The sequence below is a fragment of the Pangasianodon hypophthalmus genome, chromosome 17 (assembly GCF_027358585.1).
Source record: "Pangasianodon hypophthalmus isolate fPanHyp1 chromosome 17, fPanHyp1.pri, whole genome shotgun sequence".
NCBI classification, from domain to species: Eukaryota; Metazoa; Chordata; class Actinopteri; order Siluriformes; family Pangasiidae; genus Pangasianodon; species Pangasianodon hypophthalmus.
The window spans coordinates 17,590,463-17,610,506 of NC_069726.1; the positions used below are offsets into that span (position 1 = coordinate 17,590,463).

The window sequence follows — 20,044 nt, forward strand, 5'->3', positions numbered from 1 at the left end:
TGCAAAACTCTGCACACACAATACCAACTGGGGATCCTGAAGATGTGAGGCAGCAATGCTACCTGCTGCACCACTATGCCACCCTTAATAATGATTAGAAAGTGGTTAAAAACACTCTTTCCTTTATTCTCCTATACCTACATATTCAACTGTTCGAGCAGCAGCAGATCAACAGTAAAAATACTGGCCATGTGGAAGCATCTCACGTTTTCTACAAAGAGCATTAGACAAGTGATATTTATAAGATTAATGTCGCTTGTCTAATACCCCTCAATCCCATCCCAATCCCATCAATACACAGAATACAGAATAACCTGCTAAAGATCAGTACCTACTAGCATCTGTAGCCAGTTTTTGGATTGATGAAAAAATTCACAAACGACAGTGACAAAGAGCCAAGTAAAACTAGAAAAATAATGGAATTCGTTGGAATGGATGACCAACTGTTCTTTTCGGCTTGCACAGTATGGCCAGAATTTCGGTTTCATCTGGGACATCGTGAATTGTTATGAAATTTTAGTTAAATCTCTTTTAACCATCACTTTTGTATATAAAATCATAAATCCTGAAATAAAATGACCCAATGTACAGTATGTGGTCTCTGTGTTTCACTTTAGTAAAACCTGCCAACAGAATGTACCTTGGAATCCAAATAAATCCACCCAGACCAAGTGTAGTGCAAATGAATGATGGGATTGAGCCTCTGAGATCTTAATGTATTCCAAGCTGGTTTTAATTAAGAGATTCAGAATCGTTTCACAGTTCATGGTGAAGACTCTTCTTGTTGCAGCCCGAGAGACAGCATTCATGCTTCCTTATATAAAACGGTTTAGTGCTTTATATTGATATGCCGGAGGTGCTATCATACATCACAATCTGACACCTTAAATAAATAACTATCGCTCTGATGCACAGAGCGCTTTTCCCCTTGCACTGTCACGCTGCCCGTTGCAGTTTCACAAACACACACACACACACACGCGCACACACAGTTCCAGATAAATTAGAGCTTAGAGAAAGGATTTGTATCCAAATTTCTCACTGCTTTGTCCATCCTTTCACATCCTTTATAACAACTGGTCCAGAGAAATGCTAAGAAGAGCATTCAAAAAGAGAAAAATAAATAACAGAGAAAAATACAATGCTCTTTTAAAAATATGTGCAGAGGAACATGAAGAGCTTCGAATTAGGAAGCAAAATAATCCATTGTTAAAACTTCGCAGAGTCACAGATGTTTCAAAAACAGCACCAGATACTTCTCTAGGACTCGGGTGCCATGCTGGTTCTCTGGTACTGTTCCAGCTCCTTTTTCTTCTTCATGGCCAGCTGCAGCTGCTGTTTGATGATCTGAATGTGGGTCTCCAGGTCAGTCAGCTCCTGCACTATGGGGTTGTGTGCCAGGCCCAGTAGGTCCGTTTTCCCATTTGACTGCAGAGGAAGCTGTCTCTTCAGCTGAGGAGGAGGAGGAGGAACAGGAGGAGGAGGAGGGAGCTCTTTACACTGTAAACACTCCAGATTGTTCTGCTGCTCCTCTTGGTTGGAAAGGCGACGACGTGGGCAAACGGAGCTTTCACAGACGTTCCAGAGATTTTGCTGGTTGTTCCCAATGTTGCACCTTTTCACAGAGCAAAGGGGTGAAAGCATGATTAAGTCCAAATTCATGTCTTTATGCTTAAATACCTATTATATTAAAAATTTGACCTGTTAGAAATCTTGGGAGTTTCTACTATAAATAGTTCCAAAGACTGAAATATGTTTCTCTTTTGCATGTATTTTACAAGTAAAGTCTAGCATTTTGAAATCTGGTTGCCTCCGAAAGTGTAAATGGAGTGTAAACTGAACTGATTAGGCTTATGTCTGTTTTGCTCTGGCACTTAGTTTATCCCACAACTTGATCAAAGTGTAACATTCACTGTATAAGGGAAACACACTTAGCTAGCAAGGTTTAAGACAATTTTAGACAATTTAACCAAGTTGTTTAAAAGTTGTCTCAAGTAATGAGGTCTAAAGAAAACTTTATGAATAAATTCTAAAACTAAACATGTAGAACACAACTCGACAGGTACTGTATGCCTCGACCACCAACAAGTCTAGTCCTTCTTGTTACAAATTTTTATGCAAAATATAAATTTGAAGAACAACTAATGCGGACATTTGAGCTTGCTGTGACCTTCACCCTGTTTGGAATAATTCCAAAATTGTATCAGATCATCGACTGGTTATTATTCCATAAAATCTTACAAACATTTAACCACTCATTCTTGAGATAACAAGAATCTCGGAGGGATGCACAGACAGACAGGCAGAAGCAGGGGTGGACCGACAAACCGAAAACATAATGCCTTCACCATCTAGTGGTGGATGCATAAAAATATTACATTTTTTTCCAACCTGCAACTGTGATTATTGGTAACACAACCGTGGTATGTTTGAATGCTGAATTCTCTTTCAAAAAAGATGCGTAATTGTTTTCTGTTCTTGAAGGCATTACACAACTTGGTACCACAAGTTGCAGGATTGCAGCTGTTGAATTTGACAAATACACTAAAGTATGCAAATATGCAGAATGGAAAGTGAGTATTTATTTTTCTTCCTGGTATGTTATAAAAAGATATTCAGACAGTTTCACATGAGTTATTACATTTTGTATAGAAGTTTTCCTTTAGGTATATTAATATAATATTCTTAGATATTCACAGAAAAATATCAATTCATTTATTTATTAGGCTATCTATTAATTAATTACTTCATTATTATATTACTTTTAAAAAAACAGTAGTGAGTTTAATTATTCATGGAAACATTTTAGGAATCTAGAACCCAACAAGGTGAAAGGAGGACGAAAGGAGGGCCAAGCTTCAAGCTTATACAGCTTATATTTGGTTTTTGAAAAAGGATGAACCTATTAATTCTTTTGAGCAGTAATCTATTCAGATTAATAAACAGATATACAGGTACTTCGGAAAGGCGCAAACTGATCCTGGCATGAATTCAACATGTATTTGTTAAAAATTTCACAGTGAATATACAAAAGATAAATAAAAAACTTACAATAACCTAGTTGCTAATGTTTTTGGGAGAAAGAGTGGGAACATATTGCTAAGTCAAAATGTATCATGCTGATAGAGTCTTAGTCAAAAAGACTGAGTCTCTATCAGCATGATACATTTTGACTTAGCAATATGTTCCCACTCTTTCTCCCAAAAACATTCTAGAGCTGTCACCTGCTGTGCACAGCCTGCTTCAGGTCACCCCCACAGATTTTTAGTTGGATTCAGGTCTGGGCTCTGGATATGTCATTCACAAACACTGATATTCTTTCAGTTAAGCCATTCCTTTGTTAATTTGGATGTATGCTTTTGGGTCATTGTCATGCTGAAAGTTGAAAATCCTTTTCATCTTCAGCTTACTAGCACTTTGCATTAAAATTGTCTGCTATTTGTAGCTATTCATTATTCTCTCCACCTTGAAAAGCCCCAGTTCTGGCTGAAGAAAAGCAGCCCTAAAGCATGATCCTGCCACCACCATGCTTCACCTTGGATATGGTGTTCTTTTGGTGATTTTTTTTTGTGCCAAGCATATCTTTTGGAATTATGGAATTATTATTCCTTTTGGAATTGGTCTCAGCAGACCTTTTTTGCCGCATGGTTTGGGGTGATTTAGTTGATCATGAATGTTTTTTGTGGGAAAGGGCTTCTGTCCAAACCCCATACCCCATAGCCCAGTCATGTGAAGAATACGAGAGATTGTTGTCACATACAGAGAGTAATCAATGTAAACAAATCAGGAACAACGCTAACGCTATAAAGGCATGTAGGAATCTCAGCTGTCTTTTCTAGTCTATGTTAAATTTACCACAGATGTTGTATCTAATAGTAAAGAGCTAATTATGAAATTAAGTAGATATGGGATTTAAGACAAGCAAAGCATTTGAAAACTGAGCCGTTACTGTGAACACTGACTGGACTCATAATCTTCTGGCTGCTTTGGTACCTTTGACACTAAATGGCATGAGTCATATGCACATCAGTTTGGCTTGATTCCATGTAACAAAAATATAAATGGAGTTTTTTTTTTTAACAGATTGTTCCATTATGGTACCTGTGTAATTACAGCCACTGAGATTTTCTATTGAACTCTCTGGACATGCTGTGTAATAATGGCTTCTTACCTTTTTTCTGGTTTTGCAACAGTTGATAATTTGTCTTCATTGAAGTTTGGGTTAAGTGCTCGATGCAATCTCTGACAAAGCAATTGTATTAAGTGTTATTAAAGACAACACAGAGAGCAACTGGGAATACGGTAATATAATTACTTCTAACTGACTCACGTTTTCATTAATGCTCTAATACATCATTGAAATGAAATTAGATTATAGTATTATTGTATTAGATTGAAGTCATCAGTCAGAAAGATGACAGATAGACTCACTTGACTTGTATGAAGCCAGTACTGTGGCTTGTTCTGCATCTTGGGTATCACCCAGCGATGGACAACGTGTTCAGCAATAGTGGTGAGGAGAGACAAAGTCACTCCTATGCACAGCATTACAAATAACCCTGAGAAATGTTTAATCCCCATCTGTAAAGTCTAGATATCAGAACAAAGTGCAAATTAGATTAAATCCGAGAGATAAAAAAAAAATCCCATAAATTCAGCATCATATGGAATGAGGGATTAAATGGATGACAAATATTGCTACTGGGTTTGTTATATCATGTATATTTCATTACCTCTGTCACAGCAAAACTTCTTTTCCCACAGGGCACCACTTTGTACCACTTATCATGCAGCATGTCCATAAATCCATCTGACTTGTACTGGCTAACCAGCTCAGAGATATTTGAAGTCAGAGGCGAATTCTGTTTGAGTCCAATGCCATAGCCTGGGAATTCAATTATTTGCAATGGTTTTTAATGAATATAAAAAGAAGTACAAGAAATAGATACAGTATGTAGATGTTCTAACATAGCAATACTACATGCATGGTGGTCAGGGAAAACCTGTTGGATGTTGCTGTGGCTATTTTTTTATTTTTTGCCAAAATAGGTTTTCAGAACTATATACAGTAAAAAATTTCAGCATGTGAAGTGTTTTCCCAGGTTGCCACACATAATAAATCTCTATGCAATAATTCTATGTATAATACACTGCCTGGCCAAAAAAAAAGGTCCCTGTTTGGGTTTAAATAAGCAAATACTTAAGAGCCTATGATTGGATCATTACTGCAGTGATTAACATGTTTCAACTGGCAACAGTTCTTTTAACCTTAACTGATGCAGTGTGTAGCTTCTCATTTCTTAAACAACCATGGCAGATTACGTATCCCATGGTCATGGAAAAGATGTTACTGAAGGGGAAAACTGTTGGCCTGCATCAAGCAAAGAAAACAACTAAGGAGTTTGCTGAAATCACTGGAACTGGGTTATGAAATGTCCAGTGCATTATTGAAGCCTGGAAGGATATTGGTGAACCGTCAACTTTACAGCAGAAACGTAGTCGGAAAAAAATCTTGAATGATGGTGATGGGAGATCTTTAAAACGCTTGGTGATGTCACTTCGTAAAAAAATCGACAGGAGAACTCATGGCTATGTTTAATAGTGAAAGTAAGAGCATTTCCACATGCACAATGGAAGGGAAGAAGGGAAATGCATGAAGTGATTCACCCGTCATGCGTAGTGCCTACTGTACAAGCCTGTGGAGGCAGTGTTATGATCTGGGGTTCAGATGGTCAGGTCGAGGCTCAGCCTCATTGTGCGGCAATAAAATGAAGTCAGCTGAGCACCTGAAGGTACTGGATGACCAGGTTATCCCGTCAATGGACTTTTTCTTCCCTGACAGCACAGGCATATTCCAGGATGAAAATGTTAAGATTCATCAGGCTTAACTTGTGAAAGAGTCATTCAGGGAGCATGAGGAATCATTTTCACACATGAATTGGCCACCACAGAGTCCTGACCTTAACCCCATTGAAAGTCTTTGGGATGTGCTGGAGAAGACTTTACGGAGCGGTTAGACTCTCCTGTCCTCAATGCAAGATCTCAGCCAAAAATTAATGCAACTCTGGATGGAAGTAAATGTTGTGAAGTTGCATAAGGTTGTTGAAACAATGCCAGGACGAATGTGTGCCGTAATCAAAGCTAAATGCAGTGCAACAAAATATTAGATTGTGCGACTTTTTTTTTGGCCAGGCAGTGTATATTGTTAACTGAAAAGAGCTATGACTGAAACATATTTTTAAGAACATTTCAAAATAAGATTATTAAAATTCTATATTATGACTAGAATGGTGCATGTGGAATTGTATCTCTGTATTATAAATAGATTTGACATATTTCTCATGTTAGTTACATAAATTAAAGGCTAACAGGCGATAGAAAAATGAATAAATTATTAGTAAATAATTAATATGTAATTTAAGAAACACAGAAAATTACACATTTTTTCTTTGTTTCAATACTGACAAAATTCAGATACAGATTTTTAGTGTCTGCTTAATTAATTCGTAACCTTTAGTCCAGTTTAAAGGTGAAAGACATTCATGTGTAAAAGTAGAAACACTTTCAACATTTCCTTATCAACCCTGTATATGCACCACTTTTTAGAATACCCTTATACATTTATGGGTATTTGTTTGGAAATTTTTTCCTCTTGACATTTCCCCTACGCAAATCAATTCTTGTCATATGGTGGTTTGATACATAATGATGTTCATTCAGTATCTTAATAATATAAAAGAATCACTGATTAACTTGCCTTCAATTGCAAACGGTTTCCCCACCGTGAGAGTTTTACAATCAGCATCAATGGACACTTCATAGTCTAAGAGGGCTTTGTCCATAATAAAAGCATCTAGTTTTTGAGGATCATCCCTGAAAAGATAAATAAAATATGCCTATTATGCATTATTTATGAATTATCAGTTCTGTCAGAAAGAGTGCATTATCAAAAAAGCATATCTTGGTATTTACCCTGGACATAGCATTGATTTGAATGTGTTCCATAGAATAAATAATCTTTCAAATATCGTTTAAGATGTAAAAAAGATGTCGGTAGGCAGTTATGTCACAAACTTAGTTTCTAGTAGTAGTCTATTTCAACAGCATGCTATCTTGGAAACAGGGTTTGCAGCTGGACTTTAGAAAATGGCATGCACTACATTTTATTTGATTTTGTTTACAAAATCCTGAAGCCCATTATGTCTTCGGCTGTTTGAAGGATTTTGAAAATCCATACTAGCAGATTTTTGGGAACACTTGATTCGAGAAAAGCCTAAAAGAGGATGTGAGAGATCAAAAGAGCATAGGTCTAAGAACACATTCAGTTGATGCAGTCAGGAAAACTGAATTTGCTTGTGGATGCTAGATGCTAGTCTGTACATTCCTGTGTTTATTAAAGGGTTTATCTGATTATCTTGCTAGGCCAAACTCCAGTGCAGCACCACTTTACCCTGCTTCTAGCCACCAAGCTCCATCCATACGACGTTCCCTAATGGCACTGTATGGCATTGCCAAGTATCACTGTAACTCAATTTCTACTTTGCTATCTAGTAGATACATAGTTAGTACCCAGTACAGGACAACGCAAGATTCAGGTTTTGACTTATAGTCCTTTTCTGTAATGATTATGACTTACTTAAGGTGGTCTATTCCATCAGGTGTTGTAGGAACATTATATCGCCTCATGTATTCATGCATCTCTGGAAAACTTTTTTTCACGTAATCCTCAGCACTGCTCTCCCGTACAGTTCCGAATCGAAAACCCTGCGATGGATGATGGAGCTTAAAGGAAAGGATAATTCCCATTAGCAGGAGCAATGACTTTGATGACCACAAATTAGGAAGGAATTGGGTCCATCCCTAAGCCATTTATAAAACACTCTGGAAAAAGAAACTTAGGATGGTCTTACCTTGGGGTCGTGTATACCTGAAAGCTGCTCATACGTCTTTTCCCCCACCATCACGGCAGCCAGATTGGCTGTGTACGTTGAGAGACAAAACAGACAGAATATGGCCCAAAGGTTCATTAGAAAGCGGCCTGTCCAGCACTTGGGTGGTTTGATGGCAGCTGTCCTGCCGAATAATATGGCATAGCAAACATTGAGTGCTGAAGAGAAGGAGAAGACACGATCCCTGTTTCGGCCTTTGGGTGTCATCCCAAATGGACTCTTCCACTCATACAGGGTAAGGAATACAGCTGTAACATGGAGAGATGCAAAGATGCCCAGCCACATGCTCCAGTGTAATGGCCACATGAAGGCGCCAATGGGTGCTGCCGTGTCTCTTGTCCTCACCAAGATGCCCAGGCTGGTGGAGAAGAAGGGACTGGTGAAGTCGATAACCTGACTGCGAGCTGAGTTAATGCTAAATGAAGTGACTGCCAGTTGTGCGGCGCCACTCAGCAGGTCACCCACCAAGCCTGTCCAGCGGCCATTCTTGTAGGCACCGTACTTTCCGTCTCCTACAATATAGAGGTCGAAGTCAAAACCCACATCCTCAGCCAGCTTCTCCAGCAGGTCTATGCAGTAGCCATAGCAGCACTTCTTGAGCTCGGTGGGCACTGTGCTGTTGCCAGACTGCAGGCCATGGAAGAGGGCATCAAGAAGCGCTGTGTCGTTGGTGAGTGGGTCGAGGCACAGCTGCCCTGCTGGGCACTGACCATCGTCATCCACCTCTCGCGTGAATACAAAGGGATGCTCTACCAGTGTCACTACCCGCAGATGCAACTTGGACGAATGCCTCCAATCACCACCTGGGTGTGAACGTTTCTTGCTAGGCCAAACTCCATAGTCCAGTACCACTTTACCCTGCTTCCAGCTACCAAGTCGCGTCCATGCAGGGTTCCCTAATGGATCATGCTGCAGATTCCAAATAAAGTGATGGCTTTCGGAGATAATGGTAGATCCATCCTGAACATGAATGTATCCACTTAGCCCATCAAATGATGTGTTGGCCATGAACCTGGGGAACAATTGTACAACAGTTTCAGGGTCTTTTTCAGTCTTAAGTCTTTTCTTTCTTTTACATTAGTTCAGTTTTATAGTTTTCTACCTTTGTCAGAGCAACATTGGGGTCTAATCTGCAATGAGCATGGAGCTCAGTATCTAAAAATTGCCTCTGGCAGTTGAAAAAGAATATCTGGTTCAGAAAAACGATTTTGCTTTGCTAGCTCTATGAACATGTCAGCTACCTTTTAGAGTGTCATACCCTACAGCCCCTGACAGCTTTCTGTCTAATCACTATGATAACAGTCTTGTAGATGGAAAGCGTTATTTTCTCCTTTTGGCTTATCCCAGAAAGAGCCAATTTTAAAATCTGCCATGTTGCTTTTTCTTTTATATGTAGATGATAGTCCTTTGTAGATGCATAGAAATACAATCATCAGCAAAATGTCAATCAGGTGTTTTTAAGAAAACATCACATCTCTCATGTTACGCGCTTCTATGGCATTAGTGATATAGCCACACTATTCTATTAGATTGAAAAGGAGCCTTATGTTGTTCCTCTTTCGGCTGCTCCCATTAGGGGTAACCACATCAGATCATTGGTCCACGTATTTGATTTGGCACAGTTTTATGCCCAATGCCCTTCCTGACACAGCCCTCCCCAATTTTTTATCTGGGCTTGGGACTGGCACTGAGAGTGCACTGTTGCACACAACCCCAGCGGCCGGGGTTGGTTCCCTGTCCGGGAATCGAACCCTGGCCACAGTGGTGAGAGTACTGTGGCCTAACCACTAGTCCTCCAGGGACCTGAAAAGGAGGCTTATGTAATGACATAAATTTTTTGGGAGAAAAAAAACATTCTGAAATTATGTGAAGACAGGAAACTCAATAAATATGAAAATGGCCCTATGAAGTATGTGCTTGAAAATCTACTTCTGAAGCAAGGCTAGAGAAAAATTGCCCATCCTCCTGCTTAAAGTAGTACTAAAAGGTATTTCAGAAGAACTGCCCCTGAAGTTAACTCTTATCTGACAACACAATAAAGTAGGATTTAAAGATGAGAAAATACATTCATAGACATTCAATGATGCAGGAGATGAAGCTTGGAATTTAAGTGAATGCATGCATAAAATGCTACCTGGACAGATATTTTCCTGAGGTGAGATTTTTATCCTCAATCACCATGCAGTTTGTGATGCCAGGGATAAGAGCCAGCTCTGGAGACACAGTGGCAGCTGATCCAACGGCCCTGTAGTGATCCAGAGCAGGCTGCCTCATTTGCCCATGCGCCATAAGGCCCATTGGAAGCCCCTCGGTCCTTAACACCTCCACATTCTGTGAGTCCCCTATAATCCAGTGGTAGTGTGGCAGCACCAAACCAAGCTTTGCTATGGTTATAAAGATCCTCTTTATGTCCCGAATATCACATCCAAAAGTCACAATGGTGGACGTTATGTCCTTGATGGAGGTCATGTGGCTCTGCAGGGATGTCTGAAAGTCACTTTTGCTGCTGATGTTGGTGGAAATGTTGACTATGGAACCCAGGTGAAATTTTGAGTTGTTGCGAAGCAGAAAGATGAACTGGGAAATATTCTGCTCCTGGCACATCAGCAGGCTCACATCGTACCAATTATTAATGGAAAGGAGAGAGTAGATTAAGTCTGCCTGAGGAGTCTGGGGATTCTGCATGGCCATCTGGAAATGGAGCGAGTTCTGTCGGGTGAGAATGAAGAGGAAAACAGTTAATGGAGCTACAAAAGAGACAGACATACAGTAGCTTGTGTCTTTCATTGGAGTGTAACACAACAGCAGGACCTAATAGTAATGCCTATTACTCCCATTCGGTGAAAATCAGTTTTTCCGACACACATTTTTTTGTATCATATTATCATATCCAATCAGCACTGGCATCTGGTATACCAAATCGTTCAGTGATGATCATAAACCACTTAATGCTTTATTGGTGAATAGTCATCGGCTGCCTGAAAACACTTTTTACAGAAAACAGTTTTATATCCCTCATTTTTACAGTGTCTTCATTATCATTGAAAAGGCATAATTACATTTTATTATGTATAGGTTGATGCTTTCACTATTCAAAGAAAATCTAAGCAATTACCTCAAAGTGCCTGTCATATTCCACTGCAGAAGGTAATAATACATTTCAACTGAGCAACTGTGTAGGTATTTGAATGGTGTATTTTTTGGAATTTAAATATGAAGGTCAGTATGAATGTTGTTAAGGTCTAAAGGCCTGAGGGCTTTTCTGAACTCGGTGGTTAAGGCTTTGAGGTCATGATCAGAAGGTTGTGAATTGAAGTTCCACTGCCAGAGAACAACTGCTGCCCTGAACTTGAAGTGTCTTTGGGGGAAAATTGCCTGCCAAATGAATAAATGTATATGCAGAATGTGGTAATATTTAACTAAGCTTCCAAGACACTTAATACCTCTATGGAACATTTAGTCATTTCCAGCCACGATTACCAGGTCTCAGCATAATTTGCAGCCAAACTACACCTCAAAAACTGCCCAAAAGAACAAGAAAAGAGCCCCTAACCAAGGTTACTGTATACTGTTTAGCACTATCTGTAAAATGCCTTTTTTTTTTTAAATCATTGCCTACTACAGCCATTATCCACTCCATAACCTCCCTTTCCCTCTCCTGAACTTTGCTATTTATCTTACAACAGAAATGATTCTGTACATTGTAGATACACTGTCTGTACTTACACTTACATAGATAACAAAGAGCAAATAAATTACATTAAGATTAACTGGAATATTTGGAATTTTCATGATATCCACAAACGTCAGTCTATCTTAATCTACTACTGGAGGCTTAATCAATATAATACTATTGAATAACCTTGTGCCACCTCACTAAATCCCTCATCGACGCATCTTGATGAAATGCTTAGCAGACCAATTTAAGTGGCAGCAGAAAACACATTAATCATAACCAGCTGAAAAAGAAATTTGCATGGATTTCTTTTCAAACAAAAGAAGATTTACTACTTCTTTTGTTTGGAAATAAATCCATGAAAATTTCTTTTTCACAAGTTATTATTTATTATTTATAAGTTATTATGATATGTACCCACTGATCCAGCTTTCTGCTGAGCTGTAATTACTACCTACAGTTTACTCGGAATTTTTGAATAGCTACATGATTCTGAGCTAGACTTTATCTGTGGGTGTCCCTTTCTTTTAAATGATTTATTGCATAAACACTTTTCCTGTGAATATTTAACATTCAGTGTACACCAAGGATGGAGAAGGAAACTGTATGGCATGTAGTCCAGCTTTGATCATGAGTTTAGAGAGATGTTTGTGTTTGATATGTACAAATTCTTCAAAGCAGCATAGCCAGACAAAGGCTAAGGGACTCACTTTGAATAAGTAAGGAATAAAACAGGACAGGCTGTTCTGTTGAAGGAAAATAATCCATGATGGGGTGGTGTGATATCCGTTTTGGGGCTGTTATAACCCAGGTAATGGATTACAATAGTTACATTTAAGGGTAAAAAATGGCTGTGAGGCAAGTTAGTTCCAGTTTTTCATTACATTATAAAATCAAAAGAATTATAAAATGAATTAATCATCATATGACCAATCAGATTCAAGAATTCAACAATGCTGTTGTATACAATATTTAATCCCTGAGGTTTTCTTTGCTAAGCTGCTTAGCTCTAAACATTAGTTGTATTCTTCATCAATTTGAAATCACTTAAAAGTCAATAAAGGTGTCTGACAAATAAATAAAAGAAAATGCAAATCAGAGTGAGTTGTTTTATTGCCATAAAAAAGAAAAGAATAAGGCTTTAAGGCTTAAGAACTACAGCTGTTTGAGCAGTTTTTATTATTGTAGTATAAATATTTTGTACTATATACTATAGGTTTATAGAGTATATCCACCTTAAGCTTCTCCTCACTTATCTCCTCACTTAAGTCAGTATATTACAATCTGGTGAATCTTGTCTGTCCAATCACATCTGCTCATGTTGCTGTTGCAAAATGTCTCGTGGTTACATGTCTCTTCAGCACACAATCCTTTTGTTTTGTAGAAAGGGAAAAATGAAATTGTAGCAATCCTCATTAAATGCACATTATGTAGATACCTTTTCCCCAATATTTAGATGGAATATACAGTCCCCTCTAAAAGTATTGGAACGGCACGGTGAATTCATGTGTTTTTTCTATACACTGGAGACGTGTGTTTGAGATGATAGATCCGAATTTGAGCTTTCATTTCCTGACATTTACATCTAGATGTGTTAAACAACTTAGATATGGCACCTTTTGTTTGAACCCACCCATTTTTCAAGTGAACAAAAATATGATTGACAGGTGTTTCTTGTTGCCCAGGTGTGCCCTGTTCGATTGATTGTTTACACAAAATAGCTCTGAATGTCTACTCTTGGATGGAGCCCTGGGAAGAACCTGTGAAGACTGCATTTATTGTTAAAAAGGGTAAACCCTGAAGACCAGAGAGCTGTCTATGGGAGAAAAGCAAGCCATTTTAAAGCTGAGAAAAGTGGGAAAATCAATCAGAGCCATTGCACAAGCATTGGGCATAGTCAATACAACAATTTGGAATGCCCTGAAAAAGAAAGAAACCACTGGTATACTAAAAACCAGACCTCGAACAGCCAAGGAAAACAACAGCAGTTGTAATATTGTGAGACCTGTGAAGAAAAACCCAAAAACATCAGTCAGTGATACCCACAACCCCCACAGAGCAGGGGTGAAGGTATTACAATCCACCATTTGAAGCAGAAATATAGAGGCCATACCACAAGATGCAAAGCACTCAACAGCAGTAAGAATTGGAAGGCCAGATTGGAAATTGCAAAGAGATGGGCCACAAAAGTTCGAGATCCAAGATTAACCTCTACCAAAGTGATGGAAAGGCCAAAGTGTGGAGAAAGAAAGGATCTGCTCATGATCCAAAACATACAAGCTCATCAGTCAAGCACGGTGGAGGTAGTGGCACGGCTTGGGCTTGCAGGGCTGCTCCTGGAATGGGCTCACAGTTCTTTATTGATGATGTAACTCTTGATGGTAACAGCAGAATATGGGATATGCAACCAAAAATGAAGTGTTATTTACTTTAAGACTATCTGTTCCAATACTTTTGCTCACCTAAAAATTGGGTGGTCTGCCACCACAGGTGCCATGTTCTGTGTTGTTTGACAAATTACATGTGACATGAGCAATGTGTAGGGTTAAATGATTTAGTTAGGAAAACTTCTAGAATATGACTTCTTTTGTAACATATTTCAACGGTCATGCAGCACTTCCCAGAATATATTTTTTTAATATTTCCTCATCATGGTATACCAGCACACCCATTCATATAACAAACCTCCTTAGAAGACCTTGATTTTCATAAATTCAATTAGCCACATATTTGTGCATCATAGGCTGAATGAATAAGCATCTGGAGTAGGAAGATCTGAAGGGAACAAAACAGATCTTGACTCAGCCTTTATCCTAGACACCCAGCACTTGTCTTTATCTGCCTTCTGTCTAAGTTGAAAAAAGGGACCATCACTATTTCTACCAGACAAAGCCAAAGGTCAATAACAAGAGTCGCTCAACCTTGACAGAGATTAATTGGCGTTTGATGTTGATGGATGCACACTGGGACATTGTATTGAATTCGGGGCTTGTTTTCACCTGAACACATGTAAACACAGAGCTGTCTGACCAGAAGATGGTGCTACGTTCATGTGGACTGACAGCCCCAAACAATTCCCACCATCACAGCGAAGGTTTCGGAAGGTTTACACAATCACATGCTGGATGTATTTATGAGAAACATATAAGAGAGTCATTCATGAGCCACCCATTTAGATCAAACATTCTTCTCTATTTAATATTTAGATCTTGAGGGAGGAAAATGTTTTCAACTGGTGCTTTTATGGAACAACAATAAGTCTGATTTATTCTGGTAGAGCGTATATGGTGAACATCTTGTATGGTGAATTAAAACATTTTTGTCACCTTTAACTTATATACAGTAAATTATATAGTAGGTTTACACTTATAGATACAATTATCTACATTCATAATGAATCAAGTCCTACTTCTGTAATATATGCATACTATTTATATGCTCATATACCAGGACTGTACAATATATTATTTGCAAATAGATATCGCAATATTGGCCTTTTCAATACTGCTGTTGAAAAGGCCTACAATATGAAATAAGCACTAAGCTTATAATTTCTTTTTTTCCCCTGCAAGATTTAAGTTTTCTTGCAGGTGTTTTGATAAATCGTGCACTGGCATGATCCCAAAACAGAATTAATAATGGATGAATTAATGCAAGCCAGTCTTTAACTGTAAAACACTGCAACTTTTTTTTAATCAGAGGTGTGGCCAAAAGGTTGGCACAGAGTGGCAGCTGACACCCTCGAAATACGCCTTCCCACCCCAACTCTCATCTCTGAGAGACACAGGCTATTACACCTATGCAATTTACACAGATTTATTGAATTCAGCAGTCTTTTAAGATTTAAAATTACTTGACACACTGTACAAGATGATCCCAATAAATTCTTGTCTTCTATTGAATTCTATACCAGACTGTGCAATAACGTTCTCTGTCAAATTCTACAATGATGACTCTGTGATTACAGTCATCAATCACAAGCACAAACATTTGTCAAAGTGAGCTAGAGGTAAAAGGATTTTTTTTCTGCCAATTAGCACGTTTTGTTTACGTTTCACCATCGCCACTACTGTGTTTGTAGCCGTTCCTGAGTTTTGCGTCCTCCTATACCGTCCTCCTATTGGTGGCTTTTAGACGAGCATCACAGCAGCATTCACACAGAGATTTTCCTAAAAACATCTGGCACTGCCAGCAACTTTGTTGCTTTGGTGGTAATGGCACTAAATTGGCTGCCAGTAAATACCTCACATTAGGTGTTCTAAGACTGGCGACCAAAGAACAATTTTCTTCTGTGACAACAAAAATTTCGAACCAAAAATTTTCATAGTGTAAAGCCAGCTTTAGAAAACCATTGCAGTGTTGTAGGTGATTTGACCAAATTCATTCAGTATTAAGAATTATAAATCAACTAAGGCCATTTATTGTGCACCAAGGAACATATATAAGGCATATACACTACTTAATTAGAGGGTGTCACCCCTTAGTGTGCTCTTACCCGCCCCCTTTTGCCACTCTGTGTCTATAAATCTGGATGTGTCACTGTTTTAATATTTTGCAACACATTTCATGACCCGAGGTGTAGAAATATTATCGCAGTGTGCTATTCTGTCCCTGTATTACAGGTTCCCAGCCCTGGTCCTGGAGTACCTGGAGTACCCTCTGCACATTTTAGTGTTTTCCTTCCCTGACACTAGAGGCGTAGCTACAGGGCAAGCAAAGCAGGCAATTAGGGCTAAGAGGGCCCCCGAGGGCTGATCATTTAAATAATCAGAAATTTTCATCTTAAAATAATGCAGCATTCGCTTTAGCTAAGGCTCGTAAGCAGCGTTTTTAAGGTGACAATGAACTGTAAATAGTTGAAGATGGACATTTTGTTTCCTCACTTACGTTTGATTTCCTATTTGTAAAACACACCATGAATCTGTAAAAAATAAACACTTTATGTTCTGTTAGATGTGTTTTTACTATTTTTAAATGTACATTGTATAATTATATCTCTGGGAAACATGAAGACATAATAACAACAAAAATCTGTCAGAAGGGCCCCGGCATTTAATTTGCCTGGGGCCCCCACATAATCTAGGCTCGCCTCTGCCTGACACTCACTTCACTCAGAGAGGGCTGGTAATTAGCTGAATAGTTGAATATACAGGACATGGAGTGCTCCAGGACTACAGGATCTACTGAATATCACCAAATCGTGAGAATATCATACTCAGCTTGTAGGATGTTAACATTCAGCCGTGTCCAAAAGAGGTAAGAGGGCATTAGGGATTAGGCATTAGTGAGGAAGGAAGAGAAACTCGTACCCGGCTCTGGCGCTTGAACTCGTGCTGAACGACGCTGATGACCGGAATGTGCAGCGAGGAGGACACGAACTCCAGCTTGATGAACTCGTCTCTGTTCTCAGGAAACGCCATGATGGCTGAAACGCCCTGAACCACGACCGTGTGACACACACTCTGCAGGAACGACATGGGGTCGGAACGCACAGGTGGAGGTGAAGAGGAGAAGGAGAAAGCCGGCAGCTCTCCGAGGCCTATTTCCACAGCTATGACTATCTCCAGCGACAGGTTGTAGGGTAACAGGTTCGGTAACCGGTTTAGCGTCTCCGCGGCCAGGAGTATGGAGTCTCTGGGTAGAAACGCGCTCTCGACGTGTTTGTGCACGTTTTTCGCTCCTTTCTGTTGTTTTGTAGTAGAGCCTTTAGTCCTAACAGCCCTCGCGCCCTGTTCACTTACACTTTTCCTGACTAACTCGAGCTGTTCCCAGGCCGTTTCTCTGTCCGCGTCCCAGTCCCACTCGAGTCCTTTCCTCCTGAGGGAGCTGTGTGTCACAGCGCGGGGCTGAAGATGCACAGCTCCGACTCGCACCGTGTGCCCGATCCGCTTCAGGATCTGACATGGCTGCGGGTGCGCGAGGAGGCACGCGGGCGTCAAAATGAGCACCAAAGCGCCCGGCGCGAGCAACAGAAGCAGCACCGACCTGCCCAGCGCATCCCAAATCCCCGGAGCCGGCATCCCTCAACGCAGCCTGCTGCTCTCGACGCGCTCGGGAAAAAGACGGCGTCCGCGTCCGCGTCCGCGCTCCCGTCTCCTGCTCCGCGTCCAGCGCCGGTTGGCTCGCGCTTCCGGTAATGTCCAGCACGCGGGGAAGTTTGGCTCCGCGCGATCGGCGGGATCTCGAGTGACCGGGAGCGGCGCGCGCGCGAGACGCGTTTCCAAACAGCCGTTTTTCATCTCCAGAAGAATTTGAGAATAAAGTATTGATTAGGATTAGGATTATGATTGCTTAGATTTCAATTTTCAGTTGAAATAATCGTGCTGTTCCCATCCTCTGTATGCATTTTCATGATATTTGCATGTTAACCACAAAATAGGATCCAGTCTATTTTTTACGCGCATTTACGCACGGGAAAAGCGGATTAAAGAATAATCCAAAGTCTTTCCAAATATCCCTAAAGGCAGGAGGCGGTCGACGCCCCCGCGGAGCTCGAGCGGTGCAGGGTTAGGCACGACTCACTGACGCTCAGGCGGCGCGCGAGCTCATCAATTACGCTCCGTTTTCCGTAGTGAGGTGCGCGTGAAGCTGCGCTGTCCATCACTAATGCAGCAGCACATCATTACACTGGCGTGACAGACACTAGCCATGACTGCATCCAAATGGTCCAATGCAATTTAATGGACAAATTATCATGTCGCAAATATATCCGACACAGTCAGAGCTTCCCCTCAGCACTGCTGGAAAAATCAACACACTGTCACGTCCTTGTTTACTGAGGGAAGCTTTGCACATTGGATCAAAGGGTTAATCAGAAGGACAGTTTCTGATTCTCCATGCCCATATCCTTTATGAAAACCAAAACACATGGAAATGTTTTAATTAGGTTACTTTATTACCTTTACAACCTCCTAGGCTGTCTAGGAGCCATTTTACCAAACACAAAGAAAATCAGTCTGACTAAAGAGGTCTAAAACTTACTAGCTACATGTGATTTCCTCACACAATGAATATCACTCTGGGATCAAGTTGTAGGACTTACAGGTTAGAACCTGACCTAAGCCTAAACAGTTGAGTTTGTAATCAGATCCTGTCTATCAAAATGTCTGTGATGCTCCTGCACCATCACATCATCATCAACCCAGAGAAGAGCACTTACACACTGTACAAATAAAGATGGACAAACAATTAAATGACCTAATAAAAAGACATTAATAACAAGAACAGCCTACAGAACATAACTCACTGAATTAATCTCATTGAATTAGTACTGCTTTATTTAGGTTACTTTATCTAGGCTATCTGCCTCTTCCTGGGGAAATGAGTCTGACTGAAGATGTCTAAAACTTACTAGCTAAATATGATTTCCTCACGCAGTGAATATCACACTTTGATCAAATCGTTGGACAGCCTTTGGGTAATGAAACTGACCATAGAGACCATCGATCAATTCAGTTTGTAATCAGATATCGGTTGTCAAAATGTCTGTGATGCTCCTGCGCCTTCACGTCATCATCAAAACAGAGAAGAGCACTTGCACACTCTGTACAGATTACAGCAGATGGAGTTTTAAAATGTTTAAATAATCCAATGAGACATTAATGACAAGAAATTTACTCACTGACTGAACTAACTAGTGTTTATTTCCCCACTGGTGTTTTTGTGAACAGAGATCAGTTGAGTGATGAGAAGATGATGAGGCTTGTGTTTAAATGCTGCAGGCGACTTTTACCTCAAGTGATGAGGCAGAAACTGACATGGATTATGTTGTTAATCAAAGTGAGAACTCATTTCTTATAAAAAACTTATAATACTTTATAATTTGGCAGGTTTTTTTTTTTTTTTTTACATAAATATATTAGGTTATAAATGGGTTGTGTAATGAAAATGAAAATTTTGGAATGCAAATTTGGAATGGAATGAATTCTGGAATGAAAATTTTAAATGCAAATTTCTCCTTTTACACTTTTGGCTGATTTTAAAATGCTAGAAATGAATTTCTGGGTGAGATATGTGTACCAGAGACACCAATTTCAGTTTAGCAAAGCCTGTAATTTTCTGAACTATATAGTCGATATCAGAAACCATGTAAAGTGTTTTCCCAGACTGCCACACTTATGGGTATACTATTACACCATGAGCAAAAGTGCTCTTCTCTACATAGGATTTATCTGACAATCACATTATTTATTTGATTACATATGACAGGACATGTGTACCCTTTTAGCTGAATACCAGAATAGGCTTAGTCGTCTGGTTTTTAATGTGCATACACTGTGAAATGGGTTCATGGATCGTTTTAAGGCAGTAGATGGAACGTTTTATTAGGCAGTGTGGAGAACAGCAATGTGCCAGTCTTAATCAATGGAAAGCTGCAGTTTCCATTACTGACCTCTTGGCTTTTAGTGACAGCCCACTG

The 20,044-nt window shown here is 39.7% G+C and overlaps 1 protein-coding gene across 1 annotated transcript; it reads right to left on the reverse strand.

Annotated features, from left to right (window-relative positions):
- grin3a (glutamate receptor, ionotropic, N-methyl-D-aspartate 3A) lies at positions 1-18,170 on the reverse strand. The gene is made up of 9 exons (XM_026942760.3): positions 16,935-18,170; positions 10,084-10,658; positions 7,911-8,961; positions 7,637-7,782; positions 6,758-6,873; positions 4,734-4,885; positions 4,432-4,590; positions 4,172-4,242; positions 1-1,615 (listed from the first exon to the last, which is right to left on the reverse strand). Exons 1-9 carry the CDS (start codon positions 17,643-17,645, stop codon positions 1,261-1,263), a joined length of 3,336 nt encoding a protein of 1,111 aa, XP_026798561.3. The 5' UTR covers positions 17,646-18,170; the 3' UTR covers positions 1-1,260.
- Positions 18,171-20,044: the final 1,874 nt, after the last annotated feature.